Genomic DNA, 26,555 nt, shown 5'->3' with positions numbered 1-26,555 from the left:
TGGAGGACAGAAGAGGCTGTTGGATCCTGGAACTGGTTTCTTTATTATTTTTATTTTATGTGTATGAGCGTCATGCCTGCATGTATGTGAGTGCACCAGTGTCGTGCAATGCCTGTGGAGGACAGAAGAGGCTGTTGGATCCCCTGGAACTGGAGTTATGGACAGTTGTTAGCTGCCATGTGGGTGCTAGGATTCGAACCCAGGTCTTCTGCAAGAACAACCAGTGTTCTTAACCGCTGAGCCATCCCTCCAGCCCCACCCTGGAACTTTTAAACAGAAGCATCTTACCACATTGTGAGATTGAGGACCTTGGTGTGCCTCAGACCTGTGTCATCTGCTCATGAGCTTTCAAAATCATCATGGTGTTTCCAGTTATATTTGTATCTCCACAGACTAATTACTAGTCCTTTCTGTGTCTGTCAAGCTGTGTTTCATTGCTTCTTCCTTACTGTTTGGTGGCTGGATTTTGTTTGGACAGGAGGGGTATTTCAGAATGATAGACCTGAATGAGACTGGAAATACATTCAAAATAAAACTGCAGTCCCATTTCCAAGGGGAGAAAAAATGCAGCACTATCTAAAGTATCTGCCTTGCTTTCTGTTTCTTTCTTGATAGTATCCTGGTTTCGGAAGAGCTGGGGAGGCTGGGGAGTGTGAATTAGACATCCAGCCTCTGATATTGTCTCTACAACGTGATGTAAACTGAGAGTACCCAAGTGACTGCACTGTAGCCAAAGCAGCCTTCTTACAAAAGCTTGAAAGGGCTCAAGGAGCACAAAGCATCCTTATTGTTCTCTGACAAATGAAAGCAGAGGTTTCAACTTAACCATTTCAGCCTATGCTCAAATTCTTCAATTACAGGAAAGTTCTGGGAATTGAGGCTTGAGGGAGAAGAACTGTATTACCTATATTATGAGGGCAGTTGTGAATCTTCCACAGTAAGAACCCTCCAGGATTCTCACCCCAGCATCTATAATATATATATAATATTTATATTGTATATAATAGTAAATTGCAACTTTATTTGGCACTGGGACCAGTCTTGGCCATTCAAAGGCTGACCAAAGGTCTTATTGAAATTTTAAAATTACCAAGAATTGAGGAAGTCAGATTTTATCTTAAGTCTTGGCAGCTAAGGAAATTGCTTATAATTTTCTCATTAGTTCAGTGATGCAAAGAATTGGCATTTTAAAATGTGCTACAAGCCAGGAAGGCAGGTTGTTCATTACATTCCAGATAAGTTGACTTCCCAAGTAGGAGCTTGTACCCTCTCTGATGGCATTCTGGGAAGACCCATGCTGCTTAATGGGGGAGGGGGGCTCCCCATGGAATTTATATTCCTTAGCACGGGAACATTTTCCCTCCTGTCTTCCCACCTGTTTTTGGTTCAGTGTCCTATGCTCTGGTCAGCTCTGTTACATTTCTAACCTGCTACTGGGTCACAAACCTCTAGCTGGCAGTCTTGCCAGCGCCTAGGAGCTAGTCATTCCTTACCACTGAGTGAGGCTTTAGAGATGCAAATAGAGATTAACTCACCCTCCAGGGCCTGAAGTTATAGGGCCTCAAGGCAGGCTCCAGAGCCCATTTGGCTTCCCTAAACAGCTGGAGGTGCCCTTACTCCAAGCCCCCTAGCCTCATTTTGGTATTGGAAGAGTTTGTTCAGTTGATTACCTGGTTCTGGCTGCTGCCTTGGAAATCTCTTACTATGCCTACATTGAACATGTGTTTGCTCAATTTCCTATGTCAACATGTATTGACTGTCTTTCTACACTAGATTGTAAACTCTCCAAAGGCAAGGACTATTGGCACATAGCAGATATTCAGTAAGCATTCCTTGACTAAATAAATGACTGCAACCGAGTTGCCAGGTGTCAATGACAAGCTGTGGATACAATAACAGTGATATCAATTGGCAAAACTTCTAGAAAGGAATTTCTGAGCTTCTAATATGCTAAAACTAGTTCAAGCAGGCACTTTGGAAGCATGGATCTTAACTCTCAGTTGGACATGCCCACTACCAGGAGTAGGTGCTTTGGGGATATACCAGTCTGTCAGCTCTAAGAGATAGACCAGATGGTGGGAGATAATACAGGCAAGTCTGGTGTGCAGCCCTGAACTTCAGAGAACAGTAGTAAAGTGAGGGGAGGGTCAGTGGTACGAGTAGCCTTGAGAGAGCCAAGTGGCCATCTAGCACCCAATCTATCAACAAGCAAAAAGGCCTTGGTCCCCTGCCCTCTCTTCCACAGCACACATGTAGGGTCCCCATGCTACCAACTGGTCAGACCTCACAGCAGGATCACACCCACCTGAGCTGAAGAAGCCAAGTGGTCTTAGGTCTAGAGCCCTAGCCAGGCAAACTCAGGTTTAGAGCAAAGACAGAAGATTTAGGAGGTGACAGAAAGCATACTTATGGGGATATTTGGGACTCAGATTGTCCTTGACCTTCCCTAGCCAAAAAGCCTTGAACAAGTCAGTGGTTATTTCAGCTGAATCATGGGGAAAATACACCTCTAGCATACTTTCAAAGATTAAATGAGATCGCACAGATAAAGATTTTAGGACAGTGTTTGGCAGACAATAAGCATTTAATAAATGTTTGATATTGTCAGATTTTTCTTCTTAGATGGGCAAGAGGGTTCTATGGGACGGGAACACTGGGAGAGAGGGGTGTTCCAAACCTGGACCGACTGCACTCCCTTCCTCCTAGAAGGCCTGACCTTACCACTGCTTCCTTTAAAGCTTGTGTTGTTTCACGTTCTCACAGGAAACTGTGATTGCCCATAATCACATGAGAAGGAGCTTCCCTTCTCCCTTGGGTAGACTGTGACTAATCAGAAGCCTGGTCTTTCCTGCGCGGCTGGCTCCCTGCGTCTGATGGGCCACAGACAGGCAGGTCTTTGTGGTGTTGCACCATTTGCTGTGTTTCGCCATAACAGAATAGGTGCTCTCTGGGGTTCTTGAAAAAGATGAGTAATAGATATGATAAAACAGAGCACACCCTTGCAGTGCCTCTGCTTCCCCAAGGAAGCCTAGAGGATTTTCGTGACAATTAATTATTCATATTTTCTCTCCTTCCCCTCAAATACTTGGTTCCCTGCTCACAGAGATAGATACCTGTAACTCTAGCACTTGATGACAGTTTGGAGCTGTGCTGTGTGGTTCTTTGAGTCTATTTCAGGGTCACCTGGAGTAGGCACCAGCAAGCATATTGCTGTCACTGCAGGGTTCCCCTTAGCTGTGCTGGGGCGGGACTTCAGCCACTCTGCCAGGCTCATGCAGTGCAAAGCCAGCACAGGCTCTGGCCTTGTCTTCCACCTGCTTGCTCTTGGATGCATCCAAGCTGCCAGCACTACGGGCTGGGCCCAGTGCTTTAGCCCAGCTCCCGCTCCAAGACTGGGCAGCCTGCCCTTTGCAGAGCTGTAAACAGCCATCTGAGCAGGCTTCAGCAAAGCCTTTGTTCCTGCTCTCTGGGAAACCTTTGTGCAGCGCTGGAGGTGGCATAAGGCTGAGGGCCCTGACAACACTGTTTGAGAATCTCAACTGCTACCTCCTCTGGCCTCTTCACACCCAACTTCTCCTGCCCACCTATGGGCTTTCTTGAGGTCACTCTGCTGCCTTTATTCCCCTAGTACCCCCACCTGGGCCTCTGGACTGAGCTGCCCTCCAGGCCAGCGCTGAATTGCAAAGACTTGAAGACCAGAGGAAAGAAATGCAAATAAATATCCAAGATTCAAAGCTATTGGCTGGTGGCCGGGAAGGGAGACAAAAGTAAGGAAAAGAGCTGCAGACAGCCTGAGAGGGAGGGGCAAGGTAGTGGTAGCCTGGTCAAACAAAGTGGAGTAAGCCGCTGGGCATTCCACTGGGAAGCAAGCAGCAGAAAGAGGGGGCGATGGAGCTCACACACCTCCATGCCGGAGAGAGCCCCACCTCTGGCTCTGCCTGCCCTTAGCGAGTCTCTTGGCCGCTGTGCCTGTATTTCCTGCTTTCTAAAATGGGGACAATAATCTCACTCTCCTCAAGAGTTGTATAAGAATGAAATGAGCTCTTACATTCAGAACTTAAAATAAATAAGTAAATAAGGCATCATGTGTCAGTTAACTCATCACTCTGGGTCTCTGTGTACATCCTGAGTCTGGATCTTAAAGGGGTCACCTCACTTCTCTCACAACTTCTTTCCCCAGCATTCCTTCTGCTTTCTATACTCTTGTTTCCCTAATTTCTTGGCCAAATTTTTTCATTGTTTTTTTTAAAACCTTTCTGTCGTTTCCCATTCATACTGAGTGTTGATCAGTGTGTAGCAAAGCCAGCCTCCTCTGGCATTAGGAGTCTGAGGCAGCCTGAGAGAGGGAAGTGTGCTTGCTAGTGGCTGTGGTGCCTTCTTGCATGGTGCCACAGCTAGGGGGTTAGCACTGGTTTGCATCTTCACTACTTTTGCTTCAACTGCTCCTGCTGTTGCTGATCTTGTCAGTGCTCACCAAAACAGAAGAAGCCAAGTAGGCAGAGAGAGCAAGCAAAGACAGGGTCAGAGGAGTATGGAGCTCTAGCTGCTCTCCAAGACATCATGATGGATTTTTCATAATACAAATCAGGATGGGAACACACATATCCAGTAACCACAGAAATGCAAGACACTGTCTACAGGTAGCACAGGTCCACCCTTGATTTGCCTGTTAACTTAACAACACCAAAGTCCAGTTGCCAAGGGACATCCCTCATGGAAGTCATTCACACTTCAAAGGCAGGTGGCCCAAACAGAACTCTTGGTCCCTCTCCTCAAGCCGGACCTTCTCTTCTGTTTGCTATCTTAGTTAAACAGCACAGAAGCACCAGTACACCCTTCTCCTATGTCGTGACTACTGCCCCATGCCTGAGGGCTCTAGGGCTGATCTTTCTGCCTCCTAATTAGCCTGTATACCTCATTTCTTTTGCCAACCCCTATTCCGCCTGCACCTGTCACTACTGCTGCATAACAACCATTTCCTTACCCATGGCTTGAAACAGCAATCATTTTTATTTCCCATGTGTTTTGGCTCAACAATCTAACCCTGACTGATCTACATGACTCTTAACATCTGCTTGGGTGGCTCTGACCCCATCCTCTTCCTGGGACTATTAGGCTCACTGGAGCACATTCTCGTGGAAATGTCAGAAATACAGGAAGATGAACCAAAGCACACGGCCCAGCTCATTGTCTACCAGCCAAACCTAGGTGTATAGTCTTGTCACAAAGGTTGGGAAAATATGCTTCACACACATTAAGTGGAAGAGCTCTAAAGTCACATAGCAGAGAGTAAGGACACAGGGTAGTTTAAAAAAAAAAAAAAATGGGTACATTAACAGTACCTGGCCCTTGATACCCTTGTCTGACCTCTTTACCAATCCCTCTGCTCCTTACTTTACCTGTAGTCCACCTCCTCCCTGACTTGCTTGCAACATCCCTGTGTTAAAGCTTTCTATCACCTACCAAGTTGAGCTGGTGCTGGCTCCTGTCTGTCTCTCCAGTCATGTCTGTGGCCATACTTGCCACCAGCTTCCAAATGCTCATTCCTTATACAGTGTCCCTCTCCTCAAGCCTGACAGTGTCTCATAGTGTCCCTCTTCCTATGGTAATCCCTTCTACATTTGAGGTTAATCTAAGTGAAATACTATTTACTTGCCAGGACTGGGGCACATGGAACCTCCTCCAGAAAGCCTCTTAGAAGAAAGGCTTTCTCCTTCTTAGTATAGATGGGAATGGAACTTCATCAGGCCCATATTTGGTGCACACAAAATCAGGAAGATGTGCCCTTCAGAAGGAGGGAGGGAAAGAAGGACAGTTGAAATAATTTCACCTGCCATTCCAGTCCGTGACTGTGGAAGAACTGAGATTACTTTATTCGTCCTTCAATTCCAGAAACCTCTTTACTCCAAAAAGCCTCCTGAAGAGTGAAGCTTGGTTCTCTGAGTAGGGGTCTAAAGAAACAAGAGTATTCTGTCTCACACAGCCCTGTGTGCTGGCTGTTTCATTTGTGTCCACCCAAAGAAACACCTGCATACCTAGTGTGTGGTTTTGCAGGTTATTACTATCTGGTTCTTCATTAGAAGTTCAGGAAGTTCTGGTAAGATGGCTAAGTGGGTAAAGGTGCTTGCTGCCAAGCCTGACAACTTGAGTTTGATCCCCAGGATCCACATGGCGGAAGGAGAGAACTGACTTCCACAGGTAGTCCTCTGACCTCCACACACAGACCATCACAAGTGTGTAGCCCTCCCACCTCCCCACACAAATAAATAATTAATAAAGAAAGGAATCCAGGAAGCTTTCAGTTATCATACTGTCAGTAGGTAGCCCTGATGTCTTATTGACTTTAGAATCTGACCCCTACTCCAAGATGCTATTCTATTTCATTCCTTATAGACACATGAGATTGAATTTATGTTTTTATATCTGTTTCCTACCTCAATCATTACACTCTCACTAGTGGCTGTAGTTCTTTAAAAGGATGCTGCCCTTGGCTGTACAACTCTAGGGGAGCACTGTTCACTCAAGAGTCTATCCAGATAGACTCCTATTGTGATCCCTAACAACTTGTACACATCAATTGCTCAAATAATGTGTGAGCAAATGAGAGAAAAGACAGCAATAAAACCAACTATTCTCAAGTTAGATAACAGAGTTGAGATGAACAGCTAAGTTTTGATCTAACAATATTAGTGCCCTATGACAACTGGTACACGTGTGAAAGGGGCTCATAAGTCCACTTGGGATGTCTTGTTACTATACCAAATGCCCTGTAATCCTATGAACTGGTTGAGGTTAAGGCTGCTAAAGGCCTGCTGCACTGCTTGGATATCACAGACCCTTGCTCACTCTGCCTCATGTCCTAGTGGACATTGAGAAGGCAGGTCTAGATTCCAGATGAATTTGCCCACCTCATCCCACCCGTTTCACAGTTGTCTTGATTACCCTAAGATCAGTCATAGCATTTAGATAAAAGCACACAGATCACACTTTAAAAGCCCAAGCCTTTCCTCAGGTATAGAGTCTGACTTGGGCATTTGCCAATATTGCCAGTGTAATGCCTCACCCCATAGGAAAATGTTGCCAAGTTAAACACTCTGCTTTGTACTCAACTCTGATGCCTCCAGGCATTCTGCCAAAGGACACAGGAAGGGTGATGAACCCATTTAGGGAGTGTGAGATTCTGAATGGATGTGATTCAGGAAGAACAAAGCAGCCTTACCTGAGCAGTACCTGTCCCACCATACTAACCCCTGATCGCAGCCCCAGTGTGTTGCACTCATTCCCTGAATGCTCTTTCCTGTGTCTCCAACAGCGCAGTCCTAGGCTTCCTACAACGAGTGAGCAATGGGCAGAATGCTTCATCTCTGTATTAGAGTGGGCTCCCTGTCCTCCCTGGGTACCCCTTGCCTCATAGGATGGAGCCCCTAAAAGTCCAGTAAAGGGGTGAACAAAGTAGAATGATGAAATGAGTAAATTAAAGAGTGTAGGTGGTGTGGGGGGCTCTTGTGGATAAGGCACTGTGGTTATTTTAGAAACCTGAACTACCTCTGCCTACAAGTAAGTTACAGTGTCTTCTCTGGTGGCTCTGTTCTTTCTGAGTCAGCAGAGACTTAATTTTGTTGTCCGAAAGAAAGCCTGAAACCTGATGGACAGGCAGGGGGACCAAGGTTTTCCTAATACTGTCCAGTGCTGGAAGAAATAGCCCTTTCTTTTTTTTATGTATTAGGACACTCACATAGTAGTTTTTGCACCTGAACTTGGGATCACAAAATCAAAGGTCATGGATTCCATTCAGTTAGAATTTGGTTTTCCTTTCTGCCAAGGCAATATATGTCATTGCTGATCCTCTTAATGTAGTAATTGTCACTTCATCTTTCCACCCACCAATCCATCCATCCATCCACCCACTCACCCATCCATCCACTCACCTACCTCTCCACCAACTCACCCACCCACCCATTCTTCCACCCATCTACCCAACCCATCTACCCACCCATCCATCCAACATCCATCTACTCCTCCATCAACTCATTCATCCATCCATCCATCCACCCACCCCACCCATCCATCCATCCATCCATCCATCCATCCATCCATCCATCCATCCATGCCCCCAGGTGAGCTTTCCTTGGAGGAGGCGCAGGACCCGTTCCTGGTGAGCATCCACATCATCGCAGACCCAGGGGAGTCCCAGCCGATGCAAGAGGCTATTGACAAGGTCTTGGCGTGGGTCCACCCAGACCTCCCGCTGTTCCGCGTGTCCGAGCGGCGCTCGGGCCGCAGAAGGAGGAAGCCCCCCAAGGGCGCACAGCCGGCGCTGGCCGTGGTGCTGTTCCTGCAGGAGGAATACGGTGAGGAGCAGATCCTGCAGCTGCATCGCATGCTGCAGCGGCCGCCCTGGCGCCACCACCACACGGAGCGCGTGCACGGCCGCTTCCTCCCCTACCTGCCCTGCAGCCAGGACTTCTTCACGCTAGCGCCCGGGACTCCACTGTGGGCCATCCGACCAGTGCACTATGGCAAAGAGATCGTGCGCTTCACCATCTACTGTCGCTACGACAACTACACCGACAGCCTCCGCTTCTACGAGCTGATACTGCGCAGGAGCCCCAGCCAGCGGAAAGCGGACTTCTGCATCTTCCCGATTTTCTCGAACCTGGACGTGGACATCCAGTTCTCCCTGAAAAGGCTGCCCCGCGACCAGAGCCCGGTACCCACTGACTCCTCCGTGCTGGAGTTCCGGGTGAAAGACATCGGGGAGCTTGTGCCACTCCTACCCAACCCCTGCAGCCCCATCAGTGAGGGGCGCTGGCAGACGGAGGATCACGATGGCAACAAGATCCTTCTGCAGGTACAGAGGGCGTCTGTCCATCTCTTGTCTGTCTGTCTGTCTGTCTGCCCATCTGTTCTACCAGAAAGCCAGGTAGGAGTTAGAGCCATGAGTTAGGGAAAGAGAGCTCAATGGCCTTGTCCATCCTAGAGGAGATCAGGGTGTCCCCACACTTCAAGCAAGAGCAGAGGCGGAAAGGCTCCTGATGCTTCTCTTCGGTTTCCTGAAGTGTAGGCCTCCATTGACACATGCGCATGTGCTGTTCTTCCAGATGTTCCCTCTGTCACCTGTGGGTCACCCCCTAACACCCATGGCTCTTAGGAGTGGTACAGGGGCCTCTCACCTGCTGTTAAAGATCTCTGAATCTGACCTCTCACACTTGGGGGGAGGGGTTCAATGTATTCTTCACTTCCACGAAGGAACTTAAGGGAAGCCAGGGGTAGGGTTTTAAAATTGTAAAGTACATGGGCAGTCTATAGAGAAGCCTTCCCTTCCCTCTGCCCCCACCTCCTACCATCTACCGTTGCTGCCTCAGGAGCTTAAGTCAATGAGCTTTTGGAAAGTAACTTCCTCATAAACATTTGAAGGAGTAAATGATGCCTTTGGAGCCTCTGGACCCCACCCCAAGAGGGGATGAGTACATTCTAAGGAGAGTACATTGGTTTATCCTTCCCAGGCTAGTACCTTACAGTTCCCCTTTCTCCTGCATCCTATCATGCATCCTTCATCCCAATGTCATCAGTGATAACAGGTTACAATTTGGAATTCAAAATTGAGCATAAAGTTAAAGAATATATCTAACTTTGTCTGGTAACTGTTTTCTAACCCAGGTCTTCTTGAATCAGCAGGTAAGTCAGCTCTAAGTGTATAGAGATTTGTGTTTCCATACTGCCTCAGGCTGGAGATGTAGCTCAGTGATGGAGCTCAGGTGTTCACTTGCCTAGCATGCTCAAGACCCTTGGTTCTAACCTCATCGCCAGTAAAACCTGGACTCTGTCACCCCACTTTTCATGTTTGGCTACCTGAAGGAAATGAACAAACATCCATTTTGGGGTCATTAATTCTAGAGGGGTGATTGTGGCTACTGGAATTGCAGGTAAAGTCTCACAATTTTAAGTCTCACAGTTTTAAGCGTTGGTTCCAGCTTTAAGCACCAGAATTTTAATCCCCATATCACGAGATGAAGAAGCACATATCAGATAACCAGCCCAAACTGCAGCCAGGGCATCTTGCTCAAGGGAGAGGGTCACCTTGAGATGCCTGTTGTTTATAGGGGCTAGATCATTTTCAGACTTCCTTTTGAAGAAACCAAGTAACATGGTTTTGTTATCGAATGAATTGAACACTAGAGTTTGCTCTCTAATCCCCTTTGAAATGCATTTAAAGACTGCCAATTTGTTATGCAAAGTATGACAGCTGCACCAGTAAAGGTTACTGAAATGCAAAGGATTATGTTTGTACTAAAGACCAAAATGAACATGAGGACTGCTGAAGAGATTTCTTCCTTTCTGTAGTCATGAAGGACTGTTTTCTCTTGATCCTTCTAATAACCTAAGTGAGAGGACAAAGTGGGAAGGCTGGGTCTGGGCTCTGTTTCAAAGGAAACAGAGGAGATGCCAAAGATGGCCTACACATTTACATGATTATTATAAAGCCTATACAGGTCCAGGCTTTTGAAGTGAGGGGGACCAAGAAAAGAGTAAGAAAAAAGATCTACACCTTGGACACAGAAATGCAGAACTTTGTTGGAACGGCAGTATGCTGAGTAGCAGTATGTTACCTACAAGAGCAGAGCTGACAAATTGCCCTCCCCCCGCCAGTTCTGAGAATGAATGGCCAGGGAAGGCTTGGTGGCAGGAGAGGCCTGCAGCTGGGGCAGCAGGAGCATGAGGCTGCTTGCATGCATCCCAGCAGATCAGGAAGTGGAGAGAGATGAATGCTGGTGCTCAGCTGGCATTCTCTGTTTTCTTTTTGTTCAGTCTGGCATACCAACCCAGGCAATGGTACTCTCCACATTCAGGGTGAGTCTTCCCTCCTCAGTTGAAACTCTCTGGAAACATCCTCACAGATACCTTCAGACGTGTCTCCATGAATGCCTTAGGCTAGTCATTTCTTAATCCAGTCAAGTGTTGATAATCAAAATTAATCATTACAGTTCCCTAAAACCATTTTAAAATCTAATTTTAAGGGCTGGAGAGATGGCTCAGTGGTTAAGAGTACTCGTTGCTCTTGCAGATGACCTGGGTTTGATTCCTAACACCCACATGGCATCTAACAATCATTTGTAACTCCAGTTCCAAGGGAATCCGACTCCCTCTTCTGACCTCCATGGGAATTGCATAACACAAGTGCACTTACATACATGCAAGCAATACACTCATACACATAAAATAAAATTAATAAATAAAAATTTTTAAAATCTAATTTTAAGGTAATATTTTTGTTCAATTGGATGCAGTTAGACATTGGAGAAAATCTCCACTGAGTAGTTTTTAGTTGCCTTGTTCAGATGGGCTGCATTCATTTCTCATCTTGCTCTGTTGTGTTCAAATTCTATACATCAGAGACTACCTCCTCCCTTTATAGTTCTTCTGGAAGAGAAAAGATGAGGATTTGTTGTGTTTTGCTTTTCCATAAGCAGCCCATCCCCTCATAAAGATTTGGAGATGTCTCAGTATGATCTGATGAGGTACAAGGACACACCTGAAACTCTTTTGCTTCCTTCTCTGTTTCCAGGTTTAAGGGAAGGCAGGAGGCAAATGGGGTTCACTGACACTGAATCCTAGGGATTTTTCATTAATGCTTGATGATACTAACTACAGCTCTGTGGAGTCAAGGCCAGTTTATGACTTTGCATCTCAGAGAACTAAACTGACACTGTATTTGAACACAATTGGTTTTACTTTATATGTTTTGTTTACTTTTTACTGGAGAAGACTATAAATAATAGACATGAAGAAAAATCCCCAAGTTGTAAATATACAACTCAATGGAGTTTTATGAAGTAAACATCTGAGTAAGTGGCACTTGGCTAAAGAAACAGAACAGAAATAGAAACGGAAGGAATTTACCCTCTCCCTGGAATCCCCTCCCTGAAACAGACATGTTAACGCTATTATTGCACAAGGACGGGCATCTGGTCCAGAAAAGTTTGGGAATAAGACTATGGCATCTTCTTTTTGTGTGTTTATAAGTAGATCTCACATTTTTAATGAGATTTACGATGACTGATAAAGTTACATACTTGGTAGGAAGAGTAATAACAGATTGAGTGAGTGTTGATAGAAAACAAGATAAACCTGGGGTGATATTGAAAATATATTGTTTCCCATGTTCTTTCTAGCTCTGTCATTCAGTGGTGCCCATTAATTGCATGTAGCCACTGAAATTTACATTTTGAGTTAAATTTAAAATGTCATTCCTCCCTTTAAGGCTCAGGGAACACTGTGGAAGAGGAGGCAGAAAGAATATAAGGGCTACAGAGGGAGATGGGCTGTGAAATATCATCTAAGCTAGACAGGGCCATGGCAACCACAAACTCAGAGCAACTGTGCATACTGGTACTGGGTCCACAGAGGTCTCACCCTCCTAACTGTCAGCTGTGGAGTGGGAAGACATTCATGGAGCCCTACCACATACCGGTGACCTGTTGAAAACCAACAAATTCTAGGAGACTGGGAATCATGGTATCCAGTTGTGCTCCCACGAGGGTCTGATGGTTTCAAACTCAGGATCAGAGAGACATCTCTGATTAAACTTTGTGGTACACTAAACAAAACTAAAACTAAGCCAAGTGTGGTGGTGCACATCTTTAATTCCAGCACTCTGGAGTCAGAGGCAGGCAGATCTCTGTGAGTTCGAGACCAGCCTGGACTCCGTAGTTAATCCAGGCTAGCTGTGGCTACAGGGAGACCCTGCCTCAAAACAAGACCGAAAAAAAAAAAAAAGAAAAGAAAAGAAAAGAAAAACCCTAAAACTAGTAAATAGGAGGGAAAGATTTATAGTGGGAGGGACTGGTAGGGGCAGGAAGGAAATAGGAGGGACCAGAATACATAGTGTACACATATGAAATTGTAAATATAATAAAAGACCATTCCTTAGTAATGCCAGACACCTTTCAAGTGCTCAGGGGCCACATGTGGCTGCTGGCTGCCATGTTGAACAGTGTGGACATAAAGTTTTCCAACCCTGCTGAAAGTTCTGCTTGGTAACATCACTCCCAAAATAGGCCTGAAATTTGATTTGGAGTTTTCTAGGAGCAAAAACAAAAAAATGAAGATTCATCAACTGTGATACACAGTCCTTGGGGAAAACTGACCATGCTTTGGGTACACAGATCTCCCTGGTTCTGAGTCCTGACAGCACAGTCTCCTGTCTGCCCATGTCCATGGTGCCACCGTAGCCCACCTGCAGCCACTCCTGTATACTCAGCACAACTGGACCTCACAGACTTTTTCTCATGGGGAGCTCACAAGTACAGGATGGCCTTGCCAGCCAAGCATCATTTAGGAAAAAAAATGACCTGAGGCATGGAGTGGGGGCGGAGGGGCTCCCACCTGAAGTTCCTGATGGCTTTGCTGAATCCTTGGTGAAGAATGCAACTTCAGGTACCATCAAGGTTTGTTTCCATGCTTAGTGTAACCATCAAGTGGCCACAAGCTTGCCTTCTTTATTCTCAGCCACATTCCTGCAGAATCCCCATCCCCTCTTAAGGACAGTCTTATGGCTGCAACTCAGCCAGGCTGGGAGAAATGAGTTTCTACGGGTGTTAAGATTTAAAAATCAAGGCATCCTGCCACAAAGAATTGCTGCCAGTTGAACTAAGCTGCAAGGCAGAATCCTGAGTGTGCCTTCACTCAACCACATCCACAGCAGCTGGTTTGGTAGTTCATTCAGCAAAGACATGAACTGGACAACAGTCATGGAGCACTAACCCAGCCACAGCCCTGCTGCCACGGCTAACCCTTACAGACATTGCTCATGGCACACAGACCTATAGTCTTTAGGTCATAAGGAATTTACATCATGCCTAACTTTAACCAGTTGTCCATTCAGGCAATTCATAGACTGCCTGCTCTGTGTCAGACATTGTGAGCTCAGCATGCAGCCCAGGCAGAAGACCATGCCTTAGTAAGATTATCTTCTAGCAAGACAGACAGATAACAAGCAAGGAATACAATAAAAATCATAGAGTATGTTAGGAGGTGCTGGGGGTGGGGAAGAAATTTAATTTGCCTTCTAAAACTTATGAGGTTGATTATATTTATAAAAACATTTTTTATTAAGCCATCACAGTCTAAGAATTTTCAGTTTCTCTTTTCAAGCAAAAATTTCCTTCATGTGTGGTAAGACCCTCTGGTAACATAAGCCAAACATCCAGAAATACGCAGATAAACCTCCTTTTTAAAAAATGTTTTATTTATTATTTTTATTTTACGTGTACGAGTGTATTGTCAGCATGTGTGTAAGTGCACCTATGTCATGCATTGTTCAAGGAGTCAGAAGAGGGCATTGGATTCCCCTGGAACTGGAGTCGTGGACGGTTGTTAGTTGCCATGGGTCAAACCTGGGTCCTCTGCAAGAGCAGCCAGTGCTCTTAACTGCTGAGCCATCTCTCCAGCTCCAATAAATCTTTTTTTAAAAAGACTTTTTTATTTATTTTGTGTGTATGAATGTTTTCCCTGCGTGTATATAAGTGTTCCATGTGTGTGCCTGGTGCCTAAGGACGTCAGAAGAGGGCATCAGATCCCTGGAACTGGTGTGACAAATGGTTGTTAGGTCCTCTACAAGAGAAGCCAGTATTCTTAACCACTGAGCCATCTCTCTAGCCCCAAACCTCCTTTCAGAAGAAATACCCATAATCATTTTTCGAAATCACTTTTCTCCTCTTACATAGTATATATTATACAAAATACAGTTTTTAAAAATTCCAAAATGTATGGGACTGGAGAGATGGCTCAGTGGTTAAGAGCATTGGCTGCTCTCGGAGAGGACCCAGGTTTGAATCCCAGCACTCACACGGCACCTAATAATCATTTATAACTACAGTTTCGGGGATCTGACACCTTCTCCTGGCCTCCACAGGCATTGCACAGCACAGGTGCACTTACATACATGCAGGCAATATACTCACACACATAAAATTAAAAAACAATAAATAAGCCGAGTGTGGTGGCGCACACCTTTAATCCCAGCACTTGGGAGGTAGAGGTAGGCGAATCTCTGTGAATTCAAGGATAGCCTGGTCTACATAGTGAGTTCAGGCCAGCTGGGACTACTAGGAAACCCTGTCTCAAAAAGACAATAATAATAATAAAAAAATGTTTTTTAAAATACAATAAAATTCCAAAATATAGGTCCTAGTATATTGCTTACCTGATATATTTGTTTTAGGAATTTCAAGTAGATTTTTAATTGCTTGGGCCTCTAAAAACAAGAGTAGCTTCCTGAAATTGAAAGGCAAAGAAAATTCCTACAATTGCAAGGCCAAAGACACAACCAAATCATTAGTCTATTGCTTCTGTTCATTTCCAATACAGTTCATTAGGTTTCACAGTTTCTTGTTACATAGCTTTTTGTAGTGTTCTCCCTTTCTGAATTAAAGGCATTCACACAATTTAAATGTAATTTAGCTGTTTATGAGAAACTACTTCTACTAAATCACCTAAGCAGGGGTCTGAGTGTAATAGTGAGGCTGCCATTTTCTTAATAGTCAGCACTGATCAGCTCCATATTGTAGCCAAGATGTCCCCTCCCCAGCAATCTTTGGCTGAGTCCCTCTGCCTCTTTCACAGCTATAGCTGGTACACTGTGTTGAACTGACCCAGTCCAGCCTCCCCAGCTCTAGCCAACGCATCATGTTGGGCTGACCCAGTCCAGTCTCCCTAACTAGTTGATGCGCTATGTTGAGCTGACCCAGTCTGGCCCCCCTGATTATAACTGATACATTCAGACTGTCTGTGCATCTTATATCATGCAGACATTAGGAATTAGAACTGGGAAAGAGCATTTATTCTCCCTCTTGATGGCTGAAACTCCCACATGCAAAGCTTGGGAGCCACCAGCAGCTATATTTCCCACCAGCAAGGAAACACTGCCCTGCCTTGAGTGAAGGGAATGGCTCTGACCTGCAGAGAGGAAGCCAGAGAACTGAAAAAACTGAGTTTCATATCTGAAACTCCACATTCCCAGAGCCCAGGTAAATCCCGCAGCTGTGGGTGTCTCCTCAGTGTATTAGTTTTCTGGTTGTACTCTAACAAAACACCTGACAAGAAGCAACAGCTTATTCCAGTTTGCAGTTCGAAGGGATACAGTTCACAGGGAAGGCATGGTGGCAGGATCAGGGGCCCAGCTGGTCATATTGCCTCTGCAGTTAGGAAGCAGAGAGCCTATAGAACATACAGCAGGGCAATAAAAACCTCCAGTCCCACCCCCTAGCGGCCTACTTCCTCCAGAGAGGCTCCACTTCCAAAAGGTTCCACAATGGTGGAACTTTCCCAAACAATGCCAGGAGCAGGGGACCAAGTATTCATACATGTGAGTCTGTGGAAGACATTTCATATTCAGACCACAGCACTCAGTACTGGCGTAAATACAACTGCATATAAATTAAATCTCCCTCCATAATAGTGTGTGTTGGGCTCCTGTCCTTGATAACCAAAGGAGCAAATTACACTGGGTCTTAGTGGACAAAATTCAGTGCTGATCTCCATCCCTTTATAAAAAAAAAAAAAAAAAAAAAAAAAAAAGAGGGATAAAAATAAGTGAAGAAATATTAGTAATAAGTAGGACAAAGACATTCCCGGGGCTGGTCATTATTAAATAGACAATTTTATAATGCCCTGCTGTTACTAAAAGAAGAGCTCACCAGAGGAAATGGGGTTAAGTCAGAACTAATGATTTTTCTTCTAGACACAACTTCAGGCTCCCACTGTAGTTTTGGTGTGACCACCTTCCACTATGTTGGGTCAAGAGGGAGAATCCAGGAGGCTCCACCCAGTCTGCTGCTTCCCTTTAGACCAGGGATCAACCTTGAGTCAGTCATATCAGTGGCAGGAACAGCATTATGTGTCATAAACATGTAGAACGAGGACCTCAGGAGGATGTAGAGACACTGGAGGCTTGTGGACCTGTGAATGGCCTCAACAAGTCACCATGTTGTAGGATCATGGAAGTCACAGAAGGAAATGGCTTTGTAAGATCCTTTGAGGTCTAATGGTACAGATACCTCACTTATGAGCAGTGTTATGAGCAGGCCCTTTACTAATTCCCCTTCAGTTTCTCAGCTGGCTTTGGCATCATGCCTTTAGTGCCACATTTGAGTGGGGCATTTCAGTAGCTGGATCTTCCAAGTTCAATGCCTTCTTCTCCTCCATGGACCGGAGAACAGACAGTTATTTGAAAGCCACAGAGGCAGTAAAGTTTTGAGAAAATGCATGTGTCAGAAGAGAAACACAGACCTGGGAGAACAAATGAAGTAGTAGAAATTAGCCACTGTTGAGTGGGGTTGCAGAGTCTGTCTGGAGGGTGGAATTCGATAAAAATGTGAGTCTAGAGAGATGGGTTGGTCCATGTGACCAATCCCCTTCAGTTCAGGAATCTCAGTTACAACTACTGAAAAATAAATCCTTGTTGGGGGACCTCCCAGCCTTAGTCAGCTAGAAAAGCTCCAAAAACTGTTTGGAATGGCACAACAGTCTCCCTGGTGAACATTTTACCTCATCACAGAAAAATTCAGAATTAAGACTAAACATACTATGGTAAACAAAACTAATATTGACAATTTTGTGTTACACTCAGAAACATTTTTGTGTCTGGAATTTTTAGAATTCGTTGTATTTTAGAGACTTTTACCTTTAGATAAACAGCTTGTTTTGATTTTAAATGTGGTTTACAGTCAGCATGAATTTGTACTTCTAACTTGAGGTATATGAGTAAAGTTTTAGTAAATGTAACATTAAAAGTTTAGTAAATATAACATTAAAGCATTTAGTAGGATTTACTGTTCACTTGTTTGTATGTTTAATCAATTAAGTTTATGTTATTTAAGTATTTTTAAAGTAGTTTTTGTTAACGAGATTACTGGATTACTTAGAGCCAGGAGGCTGAGGGGTGGAGCTCAAAGGAAAAGCAAGGCTCGGGGCCTTTCCTCAACATCTCAAAGGGGAAAAAAAAATCAATACATTAAATATATAAATGTAGTTCAAGGTGTTAAAGGAAATTAATTAAGCTACAATGGGCCATTTTCAAACAATTATTACTAATACCACTAGATTTATTAATAGTGCAGTAAGATTTGTGAGTTGAAGTCAAATCAAGTATAAGAGGAAATGGACTTACAATTGATAGCTTTAGAAACTGGGGAGAGGGCTCAGTGTATAAGATGCTTGCTATGCAAGCATGAAGACCTGAGTTCGAATCCCCAGCTCCAGCTTAATAAGAGGAGAGTGGCTGAACATGTTTGTAATCCCAGTATTATGGGGTGGAGACTGGAAGATTCTGATCACTCACTAGCTGGCCAGCCTAACTAAAAGGACAAGTTTCTGGTTCAGGGAGAGACTCTGTCGAGGAAATAACACAGAGATAAAGGAAAATACCCAGCATCCTGTTCTGACCCCCACATAACCATACAGGAGCACAAACTTGCACACACATATACTCATGCATATACCACACACACATACACACACACACACACACACACACACACACACACATTGATAGTTCTAATTAACTGAATGTCATTATCACAATTATTATTTTGTGGTGCTAGAGATTGAACACATGGCTTCATGCTTCCTAGACGTATTTCCTACCACTGAGCTACATTCCTAGCCCTGAATATTCCTTTATAAAAGTAACTTTTTCCAGTTAGCAAGATGGCTCAGCACATAAAGGCACCTGCTGCCAAGTCTGACAACCTGAGTTGAATCCTCAGGACCCACATGATAGAAGGAGAGAAATTGTCCTCTGTCCTCCACACATGCACTGTGGGACATGTGAACCACCTCTCCACACACATAAAATAAATAAATAAATACAATTAAAAGTATCTTTAGGCTTTTTTTTCTGTCCATAAAAAAGCAGATCAAAAATACTTGCTTTGACAATACAGAGTTTGAATTGGTTATATAAAATAGCTCCTCACTCCTAAAAATAAAGTTTAGTTTAGCTAAGATTATTTCAAGTACAACCAAGGCTAGTTCCCAACACTGTAGAAGTTCCAAGGGCCCAGTTACCAAACAGGGAGAGTTAAGGATATGTGACCTGTTCTGGGAACCCATTGTAAGGTGTCATTTTCCTGGAGAAGGCCTGTTTACTTAGGCATTTTGTGATCTTATGAGAGTGGGGATCTGTCCCATCCCATTGAAGATCATTTATACCTTCAGGGCTGGCCCAGCTTTACTCAGCAAGCTCAGGCCCAGATTTATCTTCCAGACCTTATAGCCCAGAGGGTAAAAATAGCTGGTGCCTCTTCCGACAGACACCAACCTGTTTGTTACCATCACTGAAAATGCAAACCCGAGTTGTTTCATCATTTACGACATGCAAAGATGCTTGCATTACACCTGTCCTTGGTGAACATACTCATTAATTACCATCGTGTTGAATGTCCAGTTATTCCATCTCTAGGTCCTTCTGTTTCTGCATCTATATCTAAGATAATAAGCAGTTCAGAGATTATATTTTTACATTGTTATTATTTAATATCTTTACTTACTTTTTCCCACCCAAGAACACCCACACAGATTTCTGATCAGGATGATATGATGTGAGTTGCTGACACATTCATATTAATGTAGGAAACTGGGGTGCTGACCTGAATTATTTTGGAGCAAAGACAGTATAATAACAGTCTCAACAATTGACACCATTTCCAGTTAATCAAGTTTTTAGAAAAGACTAGCTCTGTCTCTACTCTTCAGTGCACACAATGGCCATGAGATCATATATTCTGAGTAAGACTGGTGGAGCCTTTATCTGGCCTGGACTTTTGTTCTGTGAGAGTCAGTTGATCTCTACTCACATAGGCAGCCTTGGTGTTCCTGGCATTGACATTAGAAATATATTCAGTTTTTCTCTGTTTTAAGTGAATGAACAAATAATGCTGTAAAAGCAAACTCTAAAGCCCTATATAGGAATGGCTGGAACTGATGAGGTTCAAGGCTGAAAAGCAAACTTTGTTCCATAAACAGTTTATAGATAAGAACAAAATAAATGCTTGTGGAGAAGGGATTTGATAATGGAATTTCCATTTACCCATACCATTTTCAGGCTAATTAAGAGAACAGTTTCAGTATGTCATAGCCAAAAAATGGGGTCAGGTGAATGCTAAATGAACTAGCACATTAGGAGATGAGACAAAGGAAAAATGTATTTCTGTGTGCTGGTTTCCCCTTCCCCACTAAACTTTCTTGGTATAAATTGTTCAAAGCACAGTTCACTGAATCTGTCTTCCAGAAACACAGACTTTTGGAACTAAAGTTTGCAAACATTTACTTCATGGAGAGCAATAAAGAGGGTTTAAGGTTCTGAAAAGTTCAAGGTATGGCCCTTGAAAAGAAAAAAGCTAGGCACAGAGGACTATCCAAAAGCCAACCCAAAGTAGTCCAGGTTCTGGCTGGACATTAAAGAGACCTGGAAAGTGTTACACCTCCTGCCTGGGACTTACCCAAATAGTCTATTTCTGCTGCTGCAGAGTTGGGTATTTTTTTTGAGTTAGGTATTTTTTAAAGCCTCCCAGATGATTGGTAGATGTTCCCAGGATTATAAAACACTCAGCTATGTCATGGGATAACTTCTGCCATCGTTTCTGTTCCTCTTGGCATGTTTTCCCCACAGCCTTGGTCTTGAGACATCTTCACCAGTATCATGTCTGCAAATATATGTAGCCACTTATCCAAATGGTAATATGAGTTGCCCAAGTTTAAGACATAGAGTGGGAACAGGTTGACTAGCTGTCATCTAAGCCATGAAATAAATTTAGCCAAGGCCAGTGGAGAGCTTGAAGGTATTTGTTCGTCTGCCTCACTAGTGTTCCTGCGATTGAAGTGTGATTCCTTTCCCAGTATGGCCAGCTCAGTCTTCCAATAGCACTGTCTTTTAATTTGAATAACCTGTTTTCAAAACTAATTAATTAGCTGGGCGTGGTGGCACATGCCTTTAGTCCCAGCACTCAGGAGGCTGAGGCAGGCGGATCTCTGTGAGTTCAAGGACAGCCTGATCTACATAGCGAGTTCCAGGCCAGCTGGGGCTACAAAAAAAAACTAATTAATTACTTAATTAATTGATTAATGTTATTTTGAGTGCATGACTATTTTGCCTGCATGTTTATAAATGTGCCTATTTTGTGCAATGCCCATGGAGGACAGAAGAGGATGTCAGATCCCCCCAGAACTGGAGTTAAGGAGGGGTGTTTAGTTGCCATGTAGATGCTGGGAACCAAATCTCTGTCTTCTACAAGAACAGCCAGTGCTCTTAACTACCTAGCCATTTCTCCAGCCCCAGGATCTTTTTCTTTTCTCCCCTATGGCAGATGGTAGCACGGCTGTCCAGTTTCCATGAATTAGTGTTTGGAGTCTATGTTAGAAAACAAAAAACAAGCTTTCCATACTTGAAGTTGAAGGGAGACCTCCATTAACCCCGTATACTATAAAGCCATCTTTGCTTTGCAAACAAGCCCATCCAAGACCCCCATAAATCCCAACCATAAGGTTCTACAAACAAGGACTCCCAAGACCCCTTATCTAAAGAGAAAGAATGCTTTGAGAATCCTCTACCCAATCCCCATGGCTCTGTACCTACACAAAAGTACTTAAGCTTCCCACTGCTTGGCCCTAGTGGCTACTGCAGACTCCTGCTGATCAGTTGTGGGTTCTATGAGTCTGGTTGCTCTTCTTTCCTACCTGCAACTCTTTGAACTTCTAATCCTAATATTACCCAGAAGAGAGTTAAAACTCTAATTTCCTAGCACATGTTCTGCCTACCAGACCAGTCCTTTCCCTTTGGCCCTTGAGCTCATGGAAAGACATCATTTTTCTGTAATACAGAAGTTAGCAGTGGGTAGCAGTTGGGGCAGTTTGCACTCTCCCCTGGGGGCCCTTGTTATGCCTGGAGGAACTGTGTGTGTATTTCATCCTCATCACCAGGTGTTTCCAGGTTTTGGGTCTCTTATCCAAAGAATTGAAAGAGAGGCTCACACAGACTTGCAGAAGAAGCAAGATAATTTTATTTGAAGGGAAATAATAGTGCAGATTAATGAAGGATACACTGTCAAGATTGACAGCAGGCCACATGAGTGAAGATACCTAAGGCAGCCCCTCCTTCCTGTAGACCCCAGGTCTCTTTCTATGGGGTCTATAGGAAGGAGGGACTGCCTACTAAGGGGTGTAGTTTGAGTGGTTCTATATTTTGATGAATTGTTTCAGTAATCATTTCTGGGGCTGGAAAGATGGCTCAGAAGTTAAGAGCACTGGCTGCTCTTGCAGAAGACCCGGGTTCAGTTCCTAGTACCCACACAGTGGCTAACAACCACCCCAGTTCAAGGAGATCTGACACCCTCTTCTGACTTCTGACTTCTTCTGACCTCTGAGGGTATTGCATGCATGTGGTGCACTCACATATATGCACACAAAACACATGTACACATAAAATAAAAGTAAATAAATAAAAATAATAATTTCTCTACTGTGTATGTCCCTTCCCATAATGCATCTGATTTTAAATTTATGCATGCTCAATTACACATAAGCATAAGATGGTAAATAGGGGGTTCTTCCTAATAAGTTCCTAGAGAATAGTCTTACCTTACTGTATATACATCCAAAACTAGTTCAGGCCAGATCAGCTCTTCTATTCTTAATACCTGGATACATCAGGAATGCACTTGAATAGAAACTCTCTAAATTTGATCATTACCAGAGGTGGGGAAACTTATTGTTCAGAAATGAGAGTAACTGTAACTTGTTGCAAGTGTGGGATCAATGGGGTTCTAAGGTTGCAGGTACATTGTTTGTAGAGGGGTGTGTGTGCAAAGTAGGTGCAGGTGAAAGAGCTAGGCTGACAAGTGCATATTACAACAGGGGGATGTGCATAACCGCAAACCACCAAACCATCTCTTCATCCCTGGTTTAGTGACTTTTGAAAGAGTTACAGTTGTGGGGTTGGAGAGATGGCTCTGCAGTTAAGAGCACTAACTGCTCTTGCAGAGAACCCAGGTTTGATTCCCAGCACCCACATGGTGGCTATGAATCATCCTTAACTTCAGCTCCAGGGGATCTCTTGCCCTCTTCTGACCTCTGTGGCATTGCACAACACGAGTACACTCACATACATGCAGGCAATACACTCATACACATAAAATAAAAACAATAAATAAAATATTTTTTAAAAGACTTATGGTTAATAGAATCATCAGCACTAGGTTCCTCAGGTAACTGTGTTTCAATTGGAGGAGGGTTTCATTTAATTTTCATTCTATACCCTCATCGAGGCAATGGGAATATGGTTAGCCAGTTTCTGAAGTCTCTTGGCAAAGCTCGGCCAAGGCACATTCTCAAGTTTGATTACCCCTTTCTACTTTTTCAGAGGACTGAGGTCTCTAAGCAGAATGTAATATCTAATGCCTAATGCCTTAGCCACTCCTTGGGTTATTTGTGAAGTAAAGGAGAGTCCATTGTTTCTTTGTAGTGACTGAGACAGCCCAAATCGGGGGATGATTTCTTTCAGTATAACCTTTGTTACTTCTGTAGCTCTCTCTGTTCTAGTGGAGGAAAGCCTCTTCTAACCCTGTGCAGGTGTCTATTAGCACTCACGGGAGCTGTGCACTCTGCAGACTGCCATGTGAGTGAAATCTAATAGCCAGTGTCCTCCCAGGAGAGTGCCTTGCCTCTGAACAAGGTTGAGCAGTGCAGACATGGGTCCTCCTCACTACAATATCTGGGTTCTAATTTCTGGCCGAGATGAAGCACAGGGGTTGTCCTTAGAACAGCCACCCTGGCTTCCTGCTCAATTTTTCCATTCCCCTCAGAGCTCTTACCACCATCTTGTTGATAGCCCTTGCAATGAACAACTACTATTTGAGGACATTGTTTCTATTTTGACCTCCACTTCAGTAACAATTATGAACCAAGAGGATGGCATATCTGCAAATGCAGTCAAAGTTCTATCTGTGAGAAGATACCCAGTTCCTCTGAGGTGATGGTAATGTTGTTCAATGGGCCAGTAACAATCTCCCTCCGCCTCCCTAGTTGTCCTTCCTATCCATGACCATCAAAGTTGTCTCTCTGAGACTTGGGGCAGTCAGTCTTCCAATGCCAAGGGTTTCCAAGCCAGTTTCTTGGCAGAATGGGACAGAAGGCCAGTAGAGACCTGGTTCAGTCTTCTATCCGGTATCCAGTTTCATTGCATTTAAAGCAAGTTCCCGCAGCCTCTCTCTGAACTTTGGGGTGTCTACTGAGGGCATCTCCAATTATCACTGCCATCATTTTGATTTGCCTCTTTGCTCTGTTCATTTTTTCCCTCCTCTAGGTCCTGATTGTTAAAAACAGTAAAGGCCATATCTACTATGGGTTAGATGGATCTGTGGTCCCATTTGTAATTTTTGGAGTTTTCTTCTTGTACTAAGGGCTGTTGAGTGATGAAATATTGCATCACTGAAGTTTTGCCCTCAGGAGTTGCAAGGTCAATATTAATATATTTACAAAAAGATTCCTCAAGTCAGCTATAAAGACAGCAGGATTCTCAGCTTTTCCCTGGGTGACCGCTCTGACTTTGTCATAACTGACTGACTTAATTATTCTCTTTTTCATTCCCCCAATGAAAATCTGCAGAAACTGTGCTCTTGTCTGCATTCCTTCTTCGGTGCTGTAATCCTAATCAGGTGAGGGTAGAAGGGAGTTTTTCTTCACCAGGGTGGTTGTTATTTAGATTCCTAGCAAACATCTCACCTGCCTCCCTCCTAGGACTGCTGATAGAATTTGCTTATTTTCTATGGGAGTGAAGCAAGCAGCTAGGACAAACTGAATATCCCTCAAGGCCAAAGTCAGAGTCTGGAACCCACTAACAAATCTATCTGATCCTCTGAATAATTACCCAGTTTTCTCCTGCATTGCTGGATGTCTGCCACTGCAACAGGCATCTGAACCCTGTAATCCCTCTTGGTCTAGTTAATTCCCTTAAAGGAAAAGTACCTCTTCTACTCCAGAGTATGAGGTACCCCTGAGAGTATGTTGAGGGCTCAGAAGGGGAGGCTGGGGTTCTGGATCTTAGGGTTCAAGGAGAGTACTGAGACATGCAAGATGCCAGAGGGGCTGAGGTCTTTGGGGCTCAAGAGGGTACCACAGGGAGTAGCTTGTTTATTCTTCTGAGAAACAAGAGGACCAGGATCTTCAAGACATCTAGAATTTTTTCTTTTTTTAATATATTTCCCTTGCAAAGAGAATAATTTTGGTATAGAGCCATAAAAAAAAAAAAGGCTTGGACATAAAGGACTTCAGACCATGTTCCCCTTCTACAGTAATGATCTGTTTCTGTCTTCTACAGTAATGATCTATTTGAAATACAGTATTATAGTTAAGGTTGCCATTTGGGGACCATTTTTCTTCATCTCTCAGGTTGTATTGGAGCCACACAGTATTGCAGTAAAATATAATACTCCGTTTCCTGAAGTTACTCAAACATCTGCCAATGATTAAGGATACATAATCTGAGGAGAGAGTTTGGAAGTTTCCCATGACCACCTGCAACAGAGTGGAGTGGAAAAGGGGAAGAAGTGGAGGACTCCAGCCCTGATTCCCTGATTCTCCCAAAAAGGTGTCTTCTGGAGAAGGGAGAGCAGGGACAGAGTGGATTCCTGGAGCATCCTCCAGTGGAATCCCTTTTTAGGGTACTGAATGCTTCAGTCTCTTAGATTGGCATCATGATGCTGCTTCAGTTTCCTTAGCCTTAGGATTGAGTTCCTCCATTATCTGTATCCTCTTTCTAACTGTGGTACCCCTGGGTGCAAGTAGTGCCTTTTGGCCACTGTCTGGTTCAAGAACATGATCCCCTTCTAATAATCTTTTTGGTGAAAGACTCTGTCTGACTCATGTGTTGGGTTACGGCCTGAATGAGGGTTGGAGGAGAAGTTATAACCGTAGTTAGGAGTGATGTCTTATTTCAATCATAAGAATAGGATCTTGGCAGGCCATCTGCCCAATTAAGTAAGTCAAGAAGGTGCCATGATCTAAAAGTGTTTTCTTCTTTCTCAGAATCTGGGAAGGAAATGGAGTAGGGACAATCCATAGGATGTTTCATAAATTTCATCCAGTTAAGGAGTGATTCTATCCTGGAGAGAAGTGGAGGATTAATCCACCTTATATTACAGGAAAGGCAGGGTCCTTGAATCCATGAATATAGAGGCTATTGAAGAAGGTAAGGCCCTCAAAGTTTAGTAGTGAGGTGTTTAAAGAAGTCATGAGAGGCTAAGTCACAGAGAAGGCAAAACTCACTCAAATCGGCAACAGCAGACAACAGAAGTTTCAAAGACAGGTAAAGCAATCAAGCAGGTGAGAACTTCTATTCTGAGAGAAAGCTAAATTTCAGGTTGGATAAAAGTCTCATATTCCTACCTTTTTTGTGTGTGAATTTTTTTCTTTTAGTCATTTGCCTGCCTTCATAGTCAAGCTTGAAATTACTCAAGTGAAACCATAGTACAAGCAATAAGTCACATTTTTTTTTTTGTCTT

General features: G+C 43.9%; 1 protein-coding gene across 2 annotated transcripts in view; it reads left to right on the top strand.

Moving 5' to 3' along the window:
• Positions 1–26,555, top strand: part of Fam124a (family with sequence similarity 124 member A) — a 56,602-nt gene that overhangs the window by 20,262 nt on the left and 9,785 nt on the right. For both annotated transcript variants that reach the window (XM_008824956.3, XM_029559599.1), the window contains exon 3: positions 8,118–8,851. In XM_008824956.3, coding sequence (XP_008823178.1) covers positions 8,118–8,851 — 734 coding nt within the window. The remainder of the gene's footprint in view (positions 1–8,117; positions 8,852–26,555) is intronic.

This window comes from Nannospalax galili, unplaced genomic scaffold (genome assembly GCF_000622305.1).
Source record: "Nannospalax galili isolate Female #2095 unplaced genomic scaffold, S.galili_v1.0 scaffold488, whole genome shotgun sequence".
Lineage (NCBI taxonomy): Eukaryota > Metazoa > Chordata > Mammalia > Rodentia > Spalacidae > Nannospalax > Nannospalax galili.
The sequence above is the reverse complement of the archived record's forward strand: the minus strand, read 5'-3'. Positions and strand labels throughout refer to the sequence as shown.